This window comes from Pleurodeles waltl, chromosome 1_1, assembly GCF_031143425.1.
Source record: "Pleurodeles waltl isolate 20211129_DDA chromosome 1_1, aPleWal1.hap1.20221129, whole genome shotgun sequence".
In the NCBI taxonomy this organism is placed as follows: domain Eukaryota; kingdom Metazoa; phylum Chordata; class Amphibia; order Caudata; family Salamandridae; genus Pleurodeles; species Pleurodeles waltl.
The window spans coordinates 538,259,712-538,284,127 of record NC_090436.1 but is presented as its reverse complement, the minus strand read 5'-3'; the positions used below and the strand labels follow the sequence as shown (position 1 = coordinate 538,284,127).

The 24,416-nt window shown below is 46.5% G+C and overlaps 1 protein-coding gene across 3 annotated transcripts in view; it reads left to right on the top strand.

Moving 5' to 3' along the window:
- The window catches only part of ERAP1 (endoplasmic reticulum aminopeptidase 1), a 540,616-nt gene that overhangs the window by 199,677 nt on the left and 316,523 nt on the right, over positions 1–24,416 (top strand). For all 3 annotated transcript variants that reach the window (XM_069225890.1, XM_069225880.1, XM_069225900.1), the window contains exon 9: positions 3,938–4,069. In XM_069225890.1, coding sequence (XP_069081991.1) covers positions 3,938–4,069 — 132 coding nt within the window. The remainder of the gene's footprint in view (positions 1–3,937; positions 4,070–24,416) is intronic.

Sequence of the window (24,416 nt, the reverse complement as noted above, 5' to 3'; positions counted from 1 at the left end):
CACACCAGTTGGCAGCTGTTGGCCCAACCCTCCCGGCTCACTAGTAGCACCTCACCAAAACCCAACCGGTAAAGGTGATTTGCGGCAGCCATGCATGGACTCTAAAAAACCCTCAGGGAAATTGTGGTGGAAACAAGCCTTAGCCTTACCTCTCCACATACAAGTCTCTCACACATACCTAGGCAAGAAAAAAGATGCAGGACAGTTTTCAATACGTTTATTGAAAAGACTGCAATCTCTGATAAAATGTATGAGCTGCAATGATTAGAATAATGAGAAATAACAAAATCAGGATTGTGAAAATTTGAGATTTGAACATAAACAACCCAAACGTTTGTCATAACATGAGTGTACAATTCCAACTTATCAGCGTAATCTCTAGCCCCTGAGCAGGAGCATGTCGATGTAAGCCAGATCTGTCCGTACAGTGTCCATGAGTAGCACACCCCATCCCTGTTACCTTTGTACAAGGTCAGGCAGCCAGTCTCCAGATCAGGATACGTGGAGACACAAAGACTGAGGTTGGCCAAAAACCAGCATGGATGGAAATTCTGTCAGGAGCCCCCCTCTAATGCCCTTTCTCCTAACAAGATATTGTTATAGGGTACATGTTTATGTTCATGCACAGAAGTCTGATGCGGGTATGTACCTAAGCGCTTCACTGTTTCCACAGGATTAGGGCCGGCAATACAAAATATTTAATTTGTGTGCTGTGCATTACGTTCCTGTGATCCTGAGGAAAAGAAGATGATGCAATGTATATCATCCATAGCACTGATAATGATGCTTTTGCAGAATAGCAGCTGATATTGGAATTAAAACAATACCCCTAAAAGTTTTAATAAAATGAATAAAAACAACAGAGCATAATAATTGGGTAAAGGGGCACTGGATGCAAGCCTAAGCTATCATTGTGCCCAAATGACTAACTAAAATGGACCCACGACAGGGGCACATCACAAAAAGACATCAGCTACAGATCTTCCTGAAGAGATGCATAGCTCACTTCACTTTTCTTCAGGGGACATATCTCACTAGGTTGAAGAGTGAGCCATTGAGGAGGAGGTGGATAGGTCAGGTTTATTTCATTTCATAATCGACACTTATTAGGGTCGTATTGCTCAGGATTATGCTCATCTTCCCCACTTAGTCAAGATAGAGCTGTCACGTAGGTTCTCATTATCTTAATGAGACTACTGGATGGGGGCGTCAGAACCACTTGTACTGTGGGGGACTGAGTCTGAACCCACACCAGGTGACACCTTTCGGCCTAATCCGGGTTTTCTTCTGGCTAACTAGCAGTGCCTCATCTCAACCCAAGAGCAGGGATGATTGGGAAACCGGGCGCATGACACAAATGAAATCATGGTCACTCAAATCTCATCCGTTTCTCTCAGTTACATTAGTCTCACATATGCAAGGACAATCAAAGGCAGAGTATATTTCAATAAGGTTTTTTATTGAAGTAACTGCATCTTAGATAATAAAACATGTATTGCAATAACTAGGACTACAAAGCACAATAGTTCCTATCTAGGCTATGTTACAGTACAGCATGTTAAGCTCTATTTCTGTCCTTCAGGTTTCCCCTGGGAAGACATCATCCCTCATACCTGAGCAAGAGGCCTGTAGTCTACATAAGCAGCTGCAGCGAAGCACTCAGCAATTAGTATAGAGTCGTGATTATCTGGCTGGAATCTACCTCTAACGTACATGGGTCAAAGTAGTGTTTTTATAATAAGACAGCTGATGTTCCAAAAAAGGATCCTCACATAAGAGTGTGTATGTTTCTGTGAACATTGGAGACAAAGCGTACCACTTTTGCCGGCAACCTATCTTACTGCAGCCTTGAGAAAAGCACAGAGTGAAAGAAATGTCTTGTTTAAGAACGCAGTGCTGACCTAGGCGAAGAACAGCTAGATAGAGAAATAAAACAAGACGGCAAATGTGGCTATTGTTAAATAATAAAAATTAAGCTGAATAAAATATATTTAGGTTAAAGTGCACAGAGGCAGGCCTAGTATGCTAAAATAACATATTTAAAGCTGTAGCTAAAATGACTACACAATCAAGACTAATATATCTGGAAAGGTGTTCTGTTTATGTAGAGTGCCAACTGGATTCTGCATGTGCTGGGCCTATATCTACCCAATGACGGGCAGGCAGCATTTCTCAATAGCAACACAACGTTGCTTCTTTTTGAACCTCTTCTGGTAGCAGGTGACTTTAATTGTGTCATCAATAGTGAGATAAATAGAGCGCAACAGTCACCTATCACACAGACTGTGCAGTGCACTGAGAAATTTAATTATTGGACATGAAATGCGAAACGGATTAAAACATGGAGGATGGCACACCCCTCATTTAAAGAGTATGCCCATTTTTCTGTGCTCCATGTTTTATACACCCTATGATCACTCGCCCAATATTAAAATGCATTCTACCCCAAAAACAATTTAAAGGCCTGCTGTTTCTCCAAAAATAGGCAGGGTGGTGTGCCTTTGGGCCTTGGGTACCTACCATTGTCACCTAGAAAAACTGTCTATATAACCAGATATAGCCCAATCTTTTTGCATTTAAGTAGCACAATGTGAGGCTATTTGGTTTTCTATCTTGCACTGTAGCTAACGTGTGTATTGACAATCTTGGCTACCACTGTGGAGTATGCATTATTGAAGCAACGTGACATTCTTTTTTTTCCTATTACAGACACCCAAATATTATAATGTGATGCAGCATGTCTAGGTTGCCCTGTGTGTAAGGAAAGGTTTCATTATAACGATGTTCTGTGTCCATGGACTGAGTAGGCATGCTGTCGAACATTGAGAGTGGATGGTGTAAGAATGTGGGGCTGCATCGAATACTGGTGTCTGTGTGAAGGGGAAGGCTGGGAGTTGATTACAGTTGTATGGAAATTGAGCCTTACAGGACCTAGCTGCTGTACGATAAGGGCCTAACATAGAATTAAAAATGTACCTCCTTCCTGAATATCTCTTGCTCTTGTATAATTACCCTGGCCCACAGCCACAGCAGAACTCACCTTATTCTTCTCTCTCAGTTTCAAAAATACATTGACAAAGTCTACAATGTATTTTACAACATCTACTAAAGATTAAACCTTGATTCTCTAAATTATATATTTGCTCTCTAGTTTAGGCTATGATTAAGTTTTGACTGTTCACTCTCTCCCCAGAAGGCCATTCTTCCGCACCCTTCAACTGTAGCCAAGGCACTGAATGTTTAAAACATCTACAGGACACTCGCCCACATGCAACATTTTGTGCATCATTTCATGGCCATCAGAATTCAAAAACCAAGTTACCTGGCCTCCAAATTTTCATCTGAAGTAGTAATTTTCCAATCCACAGAAAAGATCTGTCATCTCACCTTCCCCTTCTACATGGCAACTAAAGTTTCTTTCCATGCCTTGTCTGCTGCAGCTCAAACATCCTAGTGTGTGCTGTCTCTTGAGGTCTGTCTAGCTATAGCCCCCCATTCGTTTAGCTGTCTTCTAAATATACACCCTTTCCTATGATCAGATCCTGTTCCAAACTCTACCTCTTCAACATCTTTGTCATTAAGTTGGGGCCTGATTTAGAGTTTGGTGGAGGGGTTACTCCATCACAAATGTGACAGATATCCCGTCCACTGTATTCCAAGTTCCAAAAGCTACAATGGAATTGTAATACGGCGGACTGGCTAGCCGTCACATTTGTGACAGAGCAACCTCCTCTGCCAAACTTTAAATCAGGCCCTAAGTCTTGAGCACTCTAGTAGCAGTTGTCTATTGTTATTTTGTTGTAAAGTGTGCCATACATTTTAGAGTGACCGCAATATGATAATAAATGCATGAATAAACAAATATTAAATGAATATATGAAAGGTCATTTAATTCCATAAGAAACAGATAATATATTTCATCTTATTTCTTTTTCAGGGAGCATGTATCCTTAATATGTTAAGGGACTACATGGGAGCTGAGCCATTTCGAGATGGCATTGCACAATATTTGCATCGCTACAGCTATCGTAATACAAAAAATGAAGATTTGTGGAACAGTATGACAGATGTAAGTAATTATGCGTTCGATGGCATCTGTCGCTGTAGATACACATGGTATGCATGAGCTCGCCATCTGGTGTTGGGTCGGAGTGTTACAAGTTGTTTTTCTTCGAAGAAGTGTTTTCGAGTCACGGGACCGAGTGACTCCACCTTCTGTGCTCATTGCGCATGGGCGTCGACTCCATCTTCGATTGTTTTCTTTCCGCCATCGGGTTCGGACGTGTTCCTGTCGCTCCGAGTTTCGGAACGGAAAGATAGCTGAAGACGGAAGATTTTCGACGGTATCGTTGCGATCCGGTTAGAGATAGACACATACAACGACGCGTTGAACATCGAAGCGCTTCGGTGCCCTTCGGGGTAGATTTCGGCACCCCGTCGGGGCCTAGTCGGCCCGACCGCGTGGAGGACAACGCCGATGGAACGGACCCCGTTTCGATTCTGCCCCGAATGCCACAACAAATATCCTTATACGGACCTACACTCGGTCTGTAATCTGTGCCTGTCACCCGAGCACAGCGAAGAATCCTGTGAGGCCTGTCGGGCGTTCCGGTCCCGAAAAACTCTGCGCGACCGTCGAGCGAGAAGACTCCAGATGGCGTCCACGCCAAAAGAGCGTCGACAGTTCGAGACAGAAGAGGAACAGGAGGAATCCTTTTCCATCCAGGATTCAGACTCCGACGAGCTACACTCTACAAGAACTGTGAGTAAGACGTCGAGATCAAACCTTAAAAAAGGAAAGAAGGCCCAGGGGACGCCACTGCCAACCGGCCATGGCTCCACCCAAATTCTCGGTGACCAACAATCGGCACCGAAAAAGGCCCATTCAGTGTCGAGATCGTCCGACTCCGGTCGAGACACCGGCACGCAGCCTCCTCGAGACCGAGAGAGTGCTAAACAGAAGCATCGACACCGAGAGTTCGGTGTCGACACGGATCGACGCCGAGACAGTGGCGCCGAAGACCATAGAGGCCAAGAATTTTCGGCACAGAAAAAAAGGAAGGTTACCTCGGAGCCGAAAAAACAATCGACAGGGGTTTCGGAGCCGAAAAAAGCGACATCAGACCCTGTTTCTGGCTCCTACACTGAAGAGCATTCTATGTCTTCTCAAATGAAGAAACATAGATTTGAACAAGAACTGCAATCCACTGACGTGGATCACACGCAAAAGCGTATCTTTATTCAGCAGGGGACTGGGAAGATCAGTACCCTTCCACCTGTCAAACGAAAGAGAACGCTTCAGTTTACTCCTCAGCAACAAACAGCACAAAAGGTAACACCTCCTCCCTCGCCTCCACCTGTAACTCCGGCTTCGCCAACTTACACCCCGTCACATTCGCCAGCTCACACCGCCATGAGCCACGATGACCAAGATCAGGATGCGTGGGACTTGTACGACGCACCAGTGTCTGATAACAGCCCAGACACATACCCAACTAGGCCATCACCACCGGAAGACAGCACAGCCTACTCACAAGTGGTGGCTAGAGCAGCACTATTCCATAATGTGGAACTACACTCGGAACAAGTAGAGGATGATTTTTTATTTAACACCCTCTCTTCAACCCACAGCTCCTACCAAAGCCTGCCGATGCTCCCAGGCATGCTACGCCATGCAAAGGACATTTTCAAGGAGCCAGTAAAAAGTAGGGCAGTGACGCCTAGGGTGGACAAGAAGTATAAGGCGCCTCCTACGGACCCTGTATTCATCACCTCTCAGCTGCCACCAGACTCTGTGGTGGTAGGGGCTGCCAGAAAAAGGGCAAACTCACACACTTCTGGGGATGCACCTCCCCCAGATAAAGAAAGTAGGAAGTTCGATGCAGCCGGGAAGAGGGTTGCTGTCCAAGCAGCAAACCAGTGGCGCATCGCAAATTCACAAGCGCTGTTAGCGCGATACGACAGAGCCCACTGGGATGAGATGCAGCATCTCATTGAACATCTCCCAAAAGATCTGCAAAAGAGAGCAAAACAGGTTGTTGAGGAGGGTCAAAACATTTCCAACAATCAAATACGCTCCTCCATGGATGCAGCAGACACGGCCGCAAGAACCATTAATACGTCGGTTACCATCCGTAGGCACGCATGGCTCAGAACGTCTGGATTCAAGCCAGAAATTCAGCAGGCAGTGCTTAACATGCCAGTAAACGAAAAACTTCTGTTCGGTCCGGAGGTCGACACAGCCATAGAAAAGCTCAAGAAGGACACTGACACTGCCAAGGCCATGGGCGCACTCTATTCCCCGCAGGGCAGAGGATCTTATAACACCTTCCGCAAAACACCTTTTAGAGGAGGGTTTCGGGGTCAGGCCACACAAGCTAGCACCTCACAGTCCGCACCGCCCACCTACCAGGGACAGTACAGGGGAGGTTTTCGGGGCCAGTATAGAGGGGGGCAATTCCCTAGGAATAGGGGAAGATTTCAAAGCCCCAAAACCACTACCAACAAGCAGTGACTCACATGTCACACACCCCTCCCACACAACACCAGTGGGCGGGAGGATACGTCAATATTACGAAGCATGGGACAAAATAACTACAGACACATGGGTCTTAGCAATTATCCAGCATGGTTATTGCATAGAATTCCTGCAATTCCCTCCAGACATACCACCAAAATCACAAAATTTAACAAAATACCATTCACAGCTTCTAGAGATAGAAGTTCAAGCACTACTGCAAAAAAATGCAATAGAATTAGTACCAAGCACACAAATAAACACAGGAGTTTATTCACTGTACTTCTTGATACCAAAAAAGGACGAAACACTGAGACCAATTCTAGACCTCAGAGTAGTAAACACATTCATCAAATCAGACCACTTTCACATGGTCACACTACAAGAAGTGTTACCATTGCTCAAAAAACACAACTACATGACAACCCTAGACCTCAAGGACGCATATTTCCATATACCAATACATCAATCACACAGGAAATATCTAAGGTTTGTATTCAAAGGAATACATTACCAATTCAAAGTATTGCCTTTTGGTTTAACAACCGCTCCAAGAGTATTCACAAAATGCCTAGCAGTAGTCGCTGCACACATCAGAAGGCAGCAAATACATGTGTTCCCGTATCTAGACGACTGGCTAATCAAAACCAGTTCGCTCACACAATGCTCAAACCACACAAATCAAGTCATACAAACCCTCTACAAACTAGGGTTCACCGTCAACTTTGCAAAATCAAACATTCTGCCAAGCAAAGTACAGCAATATCTAGGAGCCATAATAGACACGACAAAAGGAGTAGCAACGCCAACTCCACAAAGGATCCACAATTTCAACAGGGTCATTCAACACATGTCTCCAAACCAAACAATACAAGCAAGAACAATACTACAGCTCCTAGGCATGATGTCCTCATGCATAGCCATTGTCCCAAACGCAAGACTGCACATGAGGCCCTTACAACAGTGCCTAGCCTCACAGTGGTCTCAAGCACAGGGTCACCTTCTAGATCTGGTGTTGCTAGACCGCCAAACTTACCTCTCGCTTCTATGGTGGAACAGTATAAATTTAAACATAGGGCGGCCTTTCCAAGACCCAGTGCCAGAGTACGTAATAACAACAGATGCTTCCATGACAGGGTGGGGAGCACATCTCAATCAACACAACATAAGAGGACAATGGAACATACATCAAACAAAACTGCATATAAATCATCTAGAATTATTAGCAGTTTTTCAAGCACTAAAAGCTTTCCAACCAATCATAACCCACAAATACATCCTTGTCAAAACAGACAACATGACAACGATGTATTATCTAAACAAACAAGGAGGAACACATTCAACGCAGTTAAGCTTGTTAGCTCAAAAAATATGGAAGTGGGCAATCCACCATCAGATTGGTCTAATAGCACAGTTTATTCCGGGGATCCAGAATCAGCTGGCAGACAATCTCTCTCGAGATCACCAGCAAGTCCACGAATGGGAAATCCACCCACAGATTCTGTACACCTACTTCACACTCTGGGGAACACCACAAATAGACTTATTTGCAACAAAAGAGAACGCAAAATGCCAAAACTTCGCGTCCAGATACCCACACAAGCAATCCCAAGGCAATGCCCTATGGATGAACTGGTCAGGAATATTTGCTTACGCTTTTCCTCCTCTCCCTCTCCTTCCTTACCTAGTAAACAAATTGAGTCAAAACAAACTCAAACTCATTTTAATAGCACCAACTTGGGCAAGACAACCCTGGTACACAACACTGCTAGATCTGTCTGTAGTACCACACATCAAACTGCCCAACAAACCAGATCTGTTAACGCAACACAACCAACAGATCAGACACCCGGACCCAGCATCGCTGAATCTAGCAATCTGGCTCCTGAAATCCTAGAATTCGGACACTTGCAACTTAGCCAAGAGTGTATGGAAGTCATAAAGCAGGCCAGAAGGCCATCCACTAGACACTGCTACGCAAGTAAGTGGAAAAGATTTGTTTGGTACTGCCATCATAATCAGATACAACCGCTAGATGCAACTCCAAAACATATAGTAAATTACTTGCTCCATTTACAAAAAGCAAAGCTAGCCTTCTCTTCTATTAAAATACACCTTGCAGCAATATCTGCATACCTGCAAACTACCTATTCAACTTCCTTGTATAGGATACCAGTTATCAAAGCATTTATAGAAGGGCTTAAAAGAATTATACCACCAAGAACACCACCTGTTCCTTCATGGAACCTAAACGTGGTTCTAACAAGACTCATGGGCCCACCTTTCGAACCCATGCACTCTTGCGGAATACAATTCCTAACCTGGAAAGTTGCCTTTCTCATCGCCATTACATCTCTAAGAAGAGTAAGTGAAATTCAAGCGTTCACAACACAAGAGCCTTTTATACAAATACATAAAAATAAGGTCGTCCTACGACCTAATCCAAAATTTTTACCAAAAGTTATTTCACCATTCCATCTAAATCAAACGGTAGAACTACCAGTATTTTTCCCACAGCCAGATTCTGTGGCTGAAAGAGCACTACATACATTAGATGTCAAAAGAGCATTAATGTACTACATTGACAGAACAAAGAACATCAGAAAAACTAAACAGCTATTTATTGCATTCCAAAAACCTCATGCAGGTAACCCAATATCAAAACAAGGTATAGCCAGATGGATAGTTAAATGCATCCAAATCTGCTACCTTAAAGCAAAAAGACAACTGCCCATTACTCCCAGGGCACATTCAACAAGGAAAAAAGGTGCTTCAATGGCCTTTTTAGGAAACATCCCAATGCAGGAAATATGTAAGGCAGCCACTTGGTCTACGCCTCACACATTCACCAAACACTACTGTATAGATGTGCTATCCGCACAACAAGCTACAGTAGGTCAAGCTGTATTAAGAACTCTATTTCAGACAACTTCTACTCCTACAGGCTAAACCACCGCTTATGGGGAACTAACTGCTTACTAGTCTATGCATACCATGTGTATCTACAGCGACAGATGCCATCGAACTGAAAATGTCACTTACCCAGTGTACATCTGTTCGTGGCATCAGTCGCTGAGATTCACATGGACCCACCCACCTCCCCGGAAGCCTGTAGCAGTTCAGAAGTTACCTTCAATTTTGTACATTTGTATATATTACTTAATCCTTTAATAGGTACATACTTACATTTTTCATTGCGCGGGCACTATTACTATAGTACAACTCCTACCTCACCCTCTGCGGGGAAAACAATCGAAGATGGAGTCGACGCCCATGCGCAATGAGCACAGAAGGTGGAGTCACTCGGTCCCGTGACTCGAAAACACTTCTTCGAAGAAAAACAACTTGTAACACTCCGACCCAACACCAGATGGCGAGCTCATGCATACCATGTGAATCTCAGCGACTGATGCCACGAACAGATGTACACTGGGTAAGTGACATTTTCATTTCTTTACATTAACTTTCTGATTTTGTGTCTTATATACTAAATATAATAAGAAATTCGAGCATGTACCCCTCCTTACATGCCGGAGTGAGGCGAGGAGGAAGAGTAGGATTAATGGATGAGCAGTTAAATGGTCAGGTGCAAACAGTGAAAGTTTCAGACCCTTGATGTAAACCTTTCAGCCTACCTGTCATTGCTAAATGATCGAGAGATGAGTCCATGCTTACTCCTTCAAATGGATCAATTGCAGGGTAAGATTAAAACAGGCACATTGTCCTCCTGGAACTCGAAGGTCAAATTCTCCTCTTAATGAGGAAAACTCAGGCTTAGAGACAAATGTTTACATCTGGAGAACTCCATGTGCAGCTCCTAAAACTGCTGCAGTGTGCATCAAACAATTGCCCTGTTCAAGATAGGACAAAGCAGCCTTGGGAAACTGGATCAAGGCTGTAGACACTGTGGGGGTCATTCCGACCCTGGCGGTAAATATCGCCAGGGCCGGGGACCGCGGGAGCACCGGCAACAGGCTGGCAGTGCTCCCTTGGGCATTCTGACCGCGGCGGTTCGGCCGCGGTCAGAAGAGGAAAACTGGCGGTCTCCCGCCGGTTTTCCGCTGCCCTGGGAATCCCCCATGGCGGCGCAGCTTGCTGCGCCGCCATGGGGGATTCCGACCCCCTCACCGCCATCCTGTTCCTGGCGGTTCCGCCCGCCAGGAACAGGATGGCGGTGAGGGGTGTCGTGGGGCCCCTGGGGGCCCCTGCAGTGCCCATGCCAATGGCATGGGCACTGCAGGGGCCCCCGTAAGAGGGCCCCACTTTGTATTTCAGTGTCTGCATTGCAGACACTGAAATACGCGACGGGTGCCACTGCACCCGTCGCACACCCTCCACTCCGCCGGCTCCATTCGGAGCCAGCCTCCTCATGGAGGGCTGTTTCCCACTGGGCTGGCGGGCGGCCTTTTGGCGGTCGCCCACCAGCCCAGTGGGAAACCCAGAATGACCGCCGCGGTCTTTTGACCGCGGTACGGTCTTTTGACCGCGGTACGGTCTTCTGGCGGTTCCCTCCAGGCGGGCGGCTCCCGCCGCCCGCCGGGGTCAGAATGACCCCCTGTGTGTTGCAAAGTAACCAGGCTCCTGAGTTGTGCTATGATTTAGTTATAGCACTTTTACACTGAAGCTAAGGTACTAAATGGTGGTTGTGGCAGTGTGGCTCTGAACACTGCCTTCACACTTCCGTGTTCAACTTTCATCGAACCTGTTGGCTAGCAGTATATTGGTGCGTGCTCTATTACCACCACAGTGCTGCTCAGCACTATTCTGAGTGTTTGTTTTTCCATTTGATGCAGCTGCTTACTGCAGCAATACTCAACGGGTCCCTTACTGATCATTTGCGGCTAGTCAAGACCTTTCCAACATAGGTGCTAACTGATGATGAGAAAAACAGATTTATCTTGCATTGTGAAAGCCAAAGCCACTCCTTGCTTGTGGATCCTCATGTGTTTTAATTTGGCTGTTGTGACTTACAATGCAACTTCAGTGGTGCTGAAGAAACCTCACTGGCTTGCCCTCTGGGCCCGTATCACCTTTAAGACTAGTTGTAATCCCAACAAGGCCTTCAGAAACATCCCCCCCCCCTTTTATACCGATCAGGGCAACTATCAATTTTCAGGTGGACAGTCCTACAGAAGGAGCAAATACATTGTCAGACTGGAAACAAGGAGTTCGATGGCATCTGACGCTGTAGATACACATGTTGTGCATAGCCCGCCATTTAGTGTTGGGTCGGAGTGTTACAAGTTGTTTTTCTTCGAAGAAGTCTTTCGAGTCACGGGACCGAGGGACTCCTCCTCTTTGTCTCCATTGCGCATGGGCGTCGACTCCATCTTCGATTGTTTTCTTTCCGCCATCGGGTTCGGACGTGTTCCTTTCGCTCCGGGTTTCGGAACGGAAAGTTAGCTAAAATATCGGAAAATTACGTCGGTATTGTTGCGTTCGGGATCGGCTTAGTTAGAATCAACACCGAATCGAAGAGTGAAGAGCTCCGGTACCCTTCGGGGTAGTTTTCGATCCCCCGTCGGGGCCTGGTCGGCCCGACCACGTGTGAAACAACGCTGATGGAACGGACCCCGTTCCGTTTCTGTCCTAAATGCCACAACAAATACCCGTATACAGACCAACATTTGGTCTGTAACCTGTGCCTGTCGCCTGAGCACAGTGAAGAGACTTGTGAGGCCTGTCGTGCGTTCCGGTCCCAAAAAACACTCCATGACCGTCGAGCCAGAAGACTGCAGATGGCGTCCACGCCGACAGCTCACCGAGAGTTCGAGGAACAAGAGGAAGAAGGAACCTTCTCGATCCATGACTCGGACTCCGAGGAATTCGACGAACAAAGAACTGTGAGTAAGACGTCGAAGCCAGAACACAAGAAAAGTGACAAGGCCCAGGGGACGCCACTGCCACCAGGCCATGGCTCGACCCATAAATTCGGTGACCGACCATCGGCACCGAAAAAGGCCGAAATGGTGCCGAGATCGTCCGAGAAAGTGCTGCTGAAAAACGTCGACGCCGAGATAGCGGTGCCGAAACTGCTCGACGCAGAGACAGCGGCACCGAGGAAGATCGACGCCGAGAGGGTTCGACTCCGAAAAAGAAAAAGGTCACCTCGGAGCCGAAAAAGAGTACAGACAGGGTTTCGGTGCCAAAACGACCCGCAACCAACCCAACTACCGGTTCCTATTCAGAGGAGCAATCACTGTCCTCTCAGCTGCGAAAGCATAGATTTGAGGAAGAGTTGCAATCCACCGAAGTGGACCACACTCAGAAACGTATTTTCATACAGGAAGGAACAGGGAAAATAAGCACCCTTCCCCCTATTAGGAGAAAAAGGAGACTGGAGTTTCAGTCAGACCAAGCACCACAAACAAAATTGGTGAAAAAGGTAACTCCGCCACCCTCTCCTCCACCTGTAACTAACGTTTCACCGGCACAAACTCCATCACATTCCCCGGCTCACACCACCATGAGCCAAGGTGACCAGGACCAAGACGCTTGGGACTTATACGACGCCCCAGTGTCGGACAACAGTCCAGAGGCGTATCCTACAAAGCCCTCACCACCGGAAGATAGCACAGCATACTCACAAGTGGTGGCTAGAGCAGCAGAGTTCCACAACGTGTCCCTACACTCGGAACCAGTCGAGGATGATTTCTTATTCAACACCCTCTCCTCCACCCATAGCTCCTACCAAAGCCTGCCTATGCTCCCAGGAATGCTTCGGCACGCAAAGGAAATCTTCAAGGAGCCGGTCAAGGGTAGAGCAATAACACCAAGAGTGGATAAGAAATATAAAGCACCTCCCACAGACCCTGTTTTCATCACCTCACAGCTGCCACCAGATTCCGTCGTAGTAGGAGCAGCTCGCAAGAGAGCCAACTCCCACACATCTGGGGATGCACCACCCCCAGATAAAGAGAGCCGCAAGTTCGATGCAGCCGGAAAGAGAGTCGCAGTACAAGCTGCAAACCAGTGGTGCATCGCTAACTCTCAAACACTACTTGCGCGCTATGACAGAGCCCATTGGGACGAGATGCAACACCTCATTGAGCATCTACCCAAAGAGCTACAAAAAAGGGCGAAACAAGTGGTTGAGGAAGGACAGAACATATATAATAATCAGATACGCTCCTCTATGGATGCAGCGGACACAGCTGCAAGAACAATTAACACATCTGTGACTATAAGAAGGCACGCATGGCTACAAACGTCTGGTTTTAAACCAGAGATACAGCAGGCAGTGCTCAATATGCCATTCAATGAGAAACAACTGTTCGGACCAGAAGTGGACACGGCAATTGAGAAACTCAAAAAGGACACTGACACTGCTAAAGCCATGGGCACACTCTACTCCCCGCAGAGCAGAGGCACTTACAGCACCTTCCACAAAACAACCTTTAGAGGGGGGTTTCGGGGTCAGGCCACACAAGCCAGCACCTCACAGGCAACACCGTCCAGCTACCAGGGACAGTACCAAAGGGGAGGCTTTCGGGGCCAATACAGAGGACAATTCCCTAGGAATAGGGGAAAATTTCAAAGCCCCAAAACCCCTACAACCAAACAGTGACTCACATGTCACTCATCCCCTCCGCACAACACCAGTGGGGGGAAGAATAGGTCAGTATTACCAAGCATGGGAGGAAATAACTACAGACGCTTGGGTCTTAGCAATTATCCAACATGGTTATTGCATAGAATTTCTACAAATCCCTCCAAACATACCACCAAAAGCACAGAATTTATCAAAACAACATTCAGACCTTCTGGAAATAGAAGTTCAAGCATTATTGCAAAAGAACGCAATAGAACTAGTACCAAACACACAAATAAACACAGGAGTTTATTCACTGTACTTCCTAATACCAAAAAAGGACAAAACACTGAGACCAATCCTAGACCTCAGAACACTAAACACCTACATCAAATCGGAACACTTTCACATGGTCACGCTACAAGAAGTGTTACCATTGCTAAAGCACCAGGACTACATGACAACCTTAGATCTCAAAGACGCGTATTTCCACATACCAATACATCCGTCGCACAGAAAATACCTAAGGTTCGTATTCAAAGGAATACATTACCAATTCAAAGTATTGCCCTTCGGTTTAACAACTGCACCAAGAGTCTTCACAAAGTGGCTAGCAGTAGTGGCTGCACACATCAGAAGGCAGCAAATACACGGATTCCTGTATCTAGACGACTGGCTAATCAAGACCGACTCACTGACAAGGTGCTCACACCACACAGATCAGGTCATACAAACCCTCTACAAACTCGGTTTCACCATCAACTATGCAAAATCACACATTCTGCCGTGCAAGGTACAACAATACCTAGGAGCCACAATAGATACAACAAAGGGAATAGCCACTCCAAGTCCACAAAGGGTTCAAAATTTCCAAAAGATTATACAACGCATGTATCCAACACAAAGAATACAGGCGAAGATGATATTACAACTACTCGGCATGATGTCCTCATGCATAGCCATTGTCCCACACGCACGGTTACACATGCGGCCCTTACAACAGTGCCTAGCATCACAATGGTCTCAAGCACAGGGTCAGCTTCTAGATCTGGTGTTGATAGACCGCCTAACATACCTCTCGCTTCTATGGTGGAACAACATAAATTTAAACAAAGGGCGGCCTTTCCAAGACCCAGTGCCACAATACGTGATAACAACAGATGCTTCCATGACAGGGTGGGGAGCACACCTCAATCACCACAGCATACAAGGACAATGGGACGTACATCAAAGAAAGCTGCATATAAATCACCTCGAACTACTAGCAGTTTTCCAAGCATTAAAAGCATTTCAACCAATCATAACTCACAAATACATTCTCGTCAAAACAGACAACATGACAACAATGTATTATCTAAACAAACAGGGGGGGACACACACGACACAGCTGTGCCTGCTGGCACAACAAATATGGCAATGGGCAATTCACAACCACATTCGCCTAATAGCACAGTTTATTCCAGGGATCCAGAATCAACTTGCAGACAATCTCTCTCGAGATCACCAACAGGTCCACGAGTGGGAAATTCACCCCCAAATTCTAAACACTTACTTCGAACGTTGGGGAACACCTCAAATAGACTTATTTGCAACAAAGGAGAACGCAAAATGCCAAAACTTCGCATCCAGATACCCACACAGGCAGTCTCAAGGCAATGCCCTATGGATGAACTGGTCAGGGATATTTGCGTACGCTTTTCCCCCTCTCCCTCTCCTTCCATATCTAGTAAACAAATTGAGTCAAAACAAACTCAAACTCATACTGATAGCACCAACGTGGGCAAGGCAACCATGGTACACAACACTGCTAGACCTATCAGTAGTACCCCACGTCAAGTTGCCCAACAGGCCAGATCTGTTAACACAACACAAACAACAGATCAGGCATCCAAACCCAGCATCGCTGAATCTAGCAATCTGGCTCCTGAAATCCTAGAATTCGAACACTTAAACCTCACACAAGAATGTATGGAAGTCATAAAGCAAGCCAGAAGACCATCCACTAGACACTGCTATGCAAGCAAATGGAAAAGATTTGTTTGCTACTGCCATCATAATCAAATTCAACCGTTACACGCATCCCCAAAAGACGTGGTGGGTTACTTACTACACTTACAAAAATCAAACCTGGCCTTCTCTTCCATTAAGATACACCTAGCAGCAATATCTGCATACCTGCAGATTACCCATTCAACTTCACTATTTAGGATACCTGTCATTAAAGCGTTTATGGAAGGCCTCAAAAGAATTATACCACCAAGAACACCACCCGTTCCTTCATGGAACCTCAACATCGTCTTAACAAGACTCATGGGTCCACCCTTTGAACCTATGCACTCTTGCGAAATACAATTCCTAACATGGAAAGTTGCATTTCTCATCGCCATCACCTCTCTAAGAAGAGTAAGTGAAATTCAGGCGTTTACAATACAAGAACCTTTTATCCAACTACACAAAAATAAAGTAGTCCTAAGGACCAATCCTAAATTTTTGCCAAAGGTTATTTCACCGTTCCACCTAAATCAAACGGTAGAGCTCCCAGTGTTCTTCCCACAGCCAGATTCCATAGCTGAAAGGGCACTACATACATTAGACGTCAAAAGAGCACTAATGTACTACATCGACAGAACTAAAAACATCAGGAAAACTAAACAACTGTTTATTGCATTTCAAAAACCTCACGCAGGAAACCCAATATCGAAACAGGGTATAGCCAGATGGATAGTTAAGTGCATCCAAATCTGCTACCTTAAAGCAAAAAGACAACTGCCCATTACACCAAGGGCACACTCAACCAGAAAGAAAGGCGCTACCATGGCCTTCCTAGGGAATATTCCAATGCACGAAATATGTAAGGCAGCCACATGGTCTACGCCTCACACATTTACCAAGCACTACTGTGTAGACGTGCTATCAGCACAACAAGCCACAGTAGGTCAAGCCGTACTAAGAACCTTATTTCAGACTACTTCCACTCCTACAGGCTGAGCCACCGCTTTTGGGGAGATAACTGCTTACTAGTCTATGCACAACATGTGTACGTACATCTGTTCGTGGCATCAGTCGCTGAAGATTCACATGTGCCCACCCACCTCCCCGGGAGCCTGTAGCCGTTTGGAAGTTAGCTTCAACTTTGTACATTTGTAAATATATTAAATCTTAGATACGTACATACTTATTCACTCCATTGCATGGGCACTATTACTAACAAACAACTCCTACCTCACACTCTGCGGGGAAAACAATCGAAGATGGAGTCGACGCCCATGCGCAATGGAGACAAAGAGGAGGAGTCCCTCGGTCCCGTGACTCGAAAGACTTCTTCGAAGAAAAACAACTTGTAACACTCCGACCCAACACCAGATGGCGGGCTATGCACAACATGTGAATCTTCAGCGACTGATGCCACGAACAGATGTACACTGGGTAAGTGACATTTTCATTACAAATAAATCTTTAATGTTTTTTCACAGGATATAAACACTATGCCATTGACCACAAGGGTCCTAGTACCTACTCAACTGTTAAGTAGCATAATCAATGAGAACACATTTTCAACTCCCACCCCCCCACCCCCATCCCTTTCTGCTGTTGTCTATCAGCATTAGTAAACAGGGTGTTAGGAAACACGGATATGCAAGAAAGAAATAGCCAGAAGCTAAGTCCTCCCAGTCTGTGCATCCTGGATCCGGAACATCATCTCGTCAACTTCAGAAATACTCCTATTGTCCTGCAAATCAGAAAGAAACTGAAGGTGGGTATCTCCACATAACATCATCATCTCACACATTAGGTGTACACTTATACTACCTCAGAATTACATAAAATGTACCTGGACTCTCAACATTCTTTTGACCACTTTATTGTACTCAGCTACAGTAATGCTTTATCAAATCAAATCAAATCATTAATATTTATAAAGCGCGCTACTCACCCGTGCAGGTCTCAAGGCGCTAGGGGAAAAAAGGGGGGTGGGGTTACTGCTGCTCGAAGAGCCAGGTTTTTAGGAGTCTCCGGAATGCGGAGTGGTCCTGGGTGGTCCTGAGGCTGGTGGGGAGGGAGTTCCAGGTCTTGGCTGCCAGGAAGGAGAAGGACCTCCCACCCGCCGTGGAGCGGCGGATGCGAGGGACGGCAGCGAGCGCGAGGCCCGAGGAGCGGAGGATACGGGTGGGGGCGTAGAAGCTGAGGCGACGGTTGAGGTAATCCGGTCCCTTGTTGTGGAGGGCTTTGTGTGCGTGGGTGAGAAGTCGGAAGGTGATCCTTTTGCTGACTGGGAGCCAATGCAGGTGTCTCAGGTGTGCGGAGATGTGGCTGTTGTGGGCTACATCGAGGATGAGGCGGGCCGAGGCGTTTTGAATACGCCTCGGCGTATAAATATATATAGTTACACACAACTGTATCAGTAGCACGTGCAATAGCCAGGCTGTTGCTGAAAAACAAAGAAACTCAGCACCATGGTTGGCCTCAGGAGAGGTGAGGGGGCGGCGCTTGCCCCTCCTGGATTTAGGTACAGCCTGTTGTGCAGACTCACAGTGCAGCGTATCACTACGGCTGCTGTACTGTTACACTGCCTGCACTAGCAGGCCCGTGACCCATGCCAAAAACTGTCTGGGACATCGCGGATCTCCCTGCCCCCTAAAAACATTTCTGCGGATGCCCATGCTCAGCACTGAAAATAGTTTTCAATAGATCTTTGCAACTCAACTATCAGTGGCGGACAAAAACCTTGAAAAGACAAATCGTTACAAGCAGAGGATATTTCTCAAAGAAACTTGATTTCTAGATATGCTTTTATCATTTAATAATTATGAATGAATTATTATTATAATACTTGGGCCTGGGCATGTGTAGGAAATTCTGTGATTGTGTTGGTAGTGTCACTGCTTTAAACATACACTTTAATTATTCATTGGCATTGAACATGAATGTCTTGCCTGTCTTGGTACAAATCGTACTTGGCCAATGGAATACGGTCTGTCTTGCTTCTGACCTCCTTTTTAGGTACAGTATCACTGATCTTTGTTGTCTTTTTTAGAATTGGTTTTTATTAGGTAAACACTGAAAACAGTTTACTCCTGATACTGCTCATTGTCATTACTTAAGACATACTTGTTAAAATAGTACGATTTAGCACTTGTGTGTGTAAGTGCTCAATTTAATGGCTGTTCACCATATAAATTGCTAAGTGGATAAAGCATGTATTGGTTGTCTGCATTCCATATTGTATAGAACAATTTTGGTATTCCCCAAGTCCTTTTTAAAAAAAAACTTTGTCTGGCCACCTTCACATTCCCATGTTTTGGTGATCCCAAGTCCAAGGAACCCCTAACTCAAACTAGAGCCACCGTCCTTTGCACAGCCTCATTGGAACCCATTACAAATGCACCAAGGAAAACACAGTAATCTAAGTGAGTTACCTTAATCATTGAATTACAACAGCTTTTGGCATCAGGACCTATTCTCATCCAGTTTCCACAGCCCAGCCCTTATTTTCAGCATGCTCCAATATCTTCATGCTGCCTCTCCTGTTCATTTTTGGCCTCCCTTTGCTACAGGCTTGCATCATATTGGACCTTGTCTCAGAATTCCAGTAGTGATTTCCACAGGAAGCTTATGCAGTGAGGTTAAAGCAAAGAATTAGACTGACGTAGCCAATAACTGAAGGCAAAAGGAAATCTCAGTTTGGAGAGGCTTGATTGGTTAGAAGGAGGTATCATGCCTGGCAGTATGAATTGAACTGAGGAATGTGACCATGATTATACCCATTCCAAATGATGTAGTACCTCAACCACTAAGGCAGTGAATACATTAATTCCTTCAAATAGCAAGTCCAGACCCTTTGCGTTGGGCCTCCTGTTTTATATTTAAAAAAATCAGTCAACTTGCCATAGTATGTAAAGTCAAATCTGATAGATACTTCTTGTTGCAGATTCCTTACCTTTGAAGTTTCCCCAGGTGTCAGACTGGATCCAGAGATTTTTCTTAAGCAGTACCCCTGCACGGTGTCGTCGATCAGTTCTGTGTCTGTTGTCTATGCCGCATATGACATCATGGAATACATGTCGGCGCCACCCGCTGTGCTGACATCAGTTCTTTTCTTTCCATGGCAGCAAGCATTGATCCAAAGCAAGCCACCCCTCAGTCATTTTTTTACTCGACTTTTTTCAACTTTTGTCAAAGTGTTTTTTGAGTTTTCAAACTCCCGGTGCATTGAGGATGTCATCGAGGAAAACAAGGTTCAAGCCCTTTGAATCCTGTCATCGGGCAATGCCCGTGACATACATACCCTCATGTGTCTTTGGTGCTTGGAGAGCGACCAGGACCCAAAGTCATGCTCCAAATGTCAGGCCATGCATCCAAAGGCTTTGAACGAGCAGTTCCTGAATCTGATGGCAGCACAATGCTCGACTCTGCGCAAGTCGAAATCCCAGTCGAGAGGAAGGTCCCGGGGTCGGTTGCAGAGTCCCCCATCGCCGCCGTCCCACTTCAAGTCCTCGGAGCGATCAGATAAGTCAAGACACACGAAAAAATCTAAGAAGTCGAAGCATTCTTTGACTTCTCCTCATCCAGAGGAACCTGTGCCTGGGCCGGCTCTGAGTCTATCCCCCAATTTCCAGGAGCTGGGGTGACCCCAGCCAAACTCCAAGAGTTCTACAAGGCCTCATTCTTGGGCAGTCCAACCCTGCCGGAGAGCCTTCGAGCCCTCTAGAGCCATTTGGGGACACTTTGAGTTCTGCGCCAGGGGCTCCTGCCCCAACCCTTAGGGGTACCCTGTGGTCCATTCCTGGGTCTGGACCAGTGTTGGTTGAACCACCTCGACCTTCCCCGGCATTGGTGGCGACACTCCCGGCCCTGTCTGCACCCTCGGGTGGCACCGTCCCCTTTATAATCCCCAACTCCAACACAGAGCCAGGTGGGAGTTGTATGATGCAGACAGGAGCCTTGCCTCCTAGGTCGGGTTCCTATCCTTTTTCTTACGGCCTAGGTTATGGGGATAAATCAGAAGGGTTGCTGGACCCCATAGAATATCAGCCCCCGAAGAACTTATGGACTGGCATTCAGACTTGGCTAAAGCCAACGGACTGGATAATTCTCCAGATATTGGCATGCTTTCTCCCCCTATCATGGCCACCGGGGAGGGATCGTCCTATTCTGTGGTGGTGAGAAGAAAAGCTGAGGTCTTGAACCTGCCTTCAGTGGCAGTCAGGACTAACTTCCTGCCAGAGGTTCTTCAACATGGAATTTTCTCCTCAGAACCCATGCTCCCTTTCAATGAGGCCCTCACGTATGTCCTACTGGGTACCTGGTCCAAAGCAAACACAGGCTCCTTTGACTAGGACCGTTACCTGCCGCCATGCTCTGGGGGGCTCAATTTTTCACCCCAGAGAGCTTGGTTATCCCAGCCTCCATTTCCCAGGGTGCGTTCCCTTCCACACCCCTGTATAGGAAATCCAAAAGGCTGGATACACTTGGGAAGATGCTTTCTTCCACCAGCTTAGAATTGTGGTCTGTGAACAGCGCATGTCTTTTGGGCCCCTACTCCCACACGCTGTTGAATACAGTTGCACAAGTGCTCCCACAGGTCCTGGACGAGGCCCGGGCTGTACGCTCTCATTGCCGATGAGAGAGATGCAGCAAAGTTACCATCGGCTGCAGACTGGACACAACTGACTCGCTAGGCAGAGCGGTTTAGTCAACAGTGGCCCTGAGGCACCATGTCTGGCTGAGGACTTCTGGTTTTTCAGGGGGTTTTCAGGTCAATTTGATAGACATGCCCTTTGATGGCACCTGTCTCTTTGGAGACAAGGCAGACACTGCACTCGAGCACTTCAGACTCAGCACTCAAGCACTTCAAGCTACGGCCACATCCTTGGCCCTTGCGTTGGCCCCTCGTCCTCCTCAGTCTCCATCCACTTCCATTCCCAGCCAGCCAATGTGCTGCGCATGCTGCCCAGCCTCTGCATGGCCTGGGGCATGTAGTCCACCAACCTTGTAGATAAGGGAGCCAACAGTCTGGCCAGTCTGCCACCACTCCCCTGCAGCAGCCTCTAAGCCTTTCTAGTCTGGTTCCCCACCAAGGGCCAGTCAGGAGGCAGGATCCGCCAACACCTGTTCTGCTGGCAATCCATCACGTCAGACAGGTGGGTTTTCAGTGAGAATGGCTCTGAGGCTGCTGGGCCTTATGACCTCCTGCATCCTGTTGGTGGCACATGCCAGATGACATATTTGGGCTCTGCAGTGGAACCTAAAGTTTCAGTGGGTACAGCATCAGGGGAATCTCTCGGACAAGGTCCAGATCTTGGAGAGAACTGTGCAAGATGTGCAACGGTGGTTGACGGACTGCAATTGGGTCAGAGGCAGATCCCTCTCCCTTCCCCAACCAGATCTGACAGTAGTGACATATGGGTCACTCCTGGGATAGGACATCCACCTGGGAGGTACAGAGATCATAGTATCTGGTGAAATGCGAAATGAGTCTCCGGCAAAATGCGAACTCCACATCAACCTGTTGGAGCTCTGTGCAATCCGGCTAGCATTAAAGGCATTTCTTCCCACTATCAAGGGCTGTATGTTGCAGGTGTTCAAAGACAACACCACCGTCATGTGGTACTGCAACAAGCAGGGCGGGGTGGGGTTGTGGGCCCTTTGTCAAGAGGTTCACCACCTTTGGACATGGTTGGAACAAAAGGGCATATCTCTGGTGGTTCAACATCTGACAGGCTTTCTGAAAGTCAGAGCAGACAAACTCATCCAAAAATGCCTAGCGGATCATGAATGATGTTTCCATCTGGAGGTGGTGAAAGGTCTCTTTCAGCAGTGGGGAGAGCCTTAGTTAGATCTGTTATCAGAGAATGCGCAATGTCAGCAGTTTTGTGCATTGGAGTTTCCAAGGCAGCAATTTCATGGAGACATTTTTCGTCTTGAGTAGAACTCAGACCTCCTGTACACCTTTCCGTCCATACCACTTCTGCCCAGAATTCTCAAAAAGATCAACAATGACCGGGCTCAAGTAATCCTTGTGGCTCTGGGCTGGGCACGGAGGGTCTAGTATCCCAAGCTGCTGAGCATGTCCATCGATCTTCCAATCAGAACGCCACTTTGAGAGGATCTTCTGTCACAGCAGCAGGAAAAGGGGTCTGCACCGAACCTGTCCACTGTCCGCCTTCTTGCATGAAGTTTGAGTGGTGACAGTTGACAGCTTTTCACCTTCCTCCCGAAGTCTATAACATAATCTTGGCAGCCAGGCGTCTCTCCACTGAAACAGTATACGCCTGCTGTTGGAAGAAATTTGTGGTATAGTGCATAGGCAAGTCTGTTGACGCCTTTTCTGCCCCTCTCTATAAGGTCCTGTTGTTTATCACCGAAACTGCCAAAGCTATGGGGGTGCTTTACTCAACTCAATACAGAGGCTCATTTCGAAAGCCTCAATATAGGGGAGGTTTTAGACCTCAAACATCTGAGGCATCTACCTCACAACCCAAACCCCCTTACCAGACACAATAACAAAGAGGGGGGTTTCGGGGAACCTACAGAGGACAATTTCCCAGAACTAGAGGAAAATATCAGCCCCCAAAGCAAACCACACACACCAAACAGTGACTTGATCCACATCTTCCCTCACCACACTTCCCCTGTGGGAGGAAGACTGCAAAAGTTCCACACACACTGGTTACCCATCACAACAGACAATTGGTTCTTATCCATTATCCAACATGGTTACTGCATAGAGTTCGCACAAACTTCTCCAGATATACCTGCAAAACCACACAAACTCTCCTCCCAACGCATTTCAATGTTGCAAACAGAGGTACAGTCATTATTACTCAAACAAGCCATAGAGCTTGTACCACATCATTAAAGAGGAACAGGGGCTTACTCCCTAAATTTCCTCATTCCCAAAAAAGGCAGAACATTGAGACCAATACTAGATCTCAGAACTCTCAGTCTTTACATCCTATCAGAACACTTTCACATGGTAACACTACAGGATGTAGTCCTGTTGTTACAACAACAACATTTTATGGCAACACCGGATCTAAAAGATGCGTATTTTCACATACCCATCCATCCAGCGCACAGCAAATATCTCTGGTTTGTAATACAAGGAAAATATTACCAGTTCAAAGTGTTACCTTTCGGGATAACAACAGCTCCCAGGGTATTTGCAAAATGCCTTGCCGTAGTCGCATCCAACATAAGGAGACAACATATCCATGTCTTTCCATATCTCGACGACTGGCTAATAAAAGCCAACACTCAAACACAGTTCCAATACCATACACGTTATGTAATAAACACCCTACACACACTAGGGTTCTCAATAAACTACCAAAAATCTCACTTACAACCAGCGCAGGTTCAACAGTA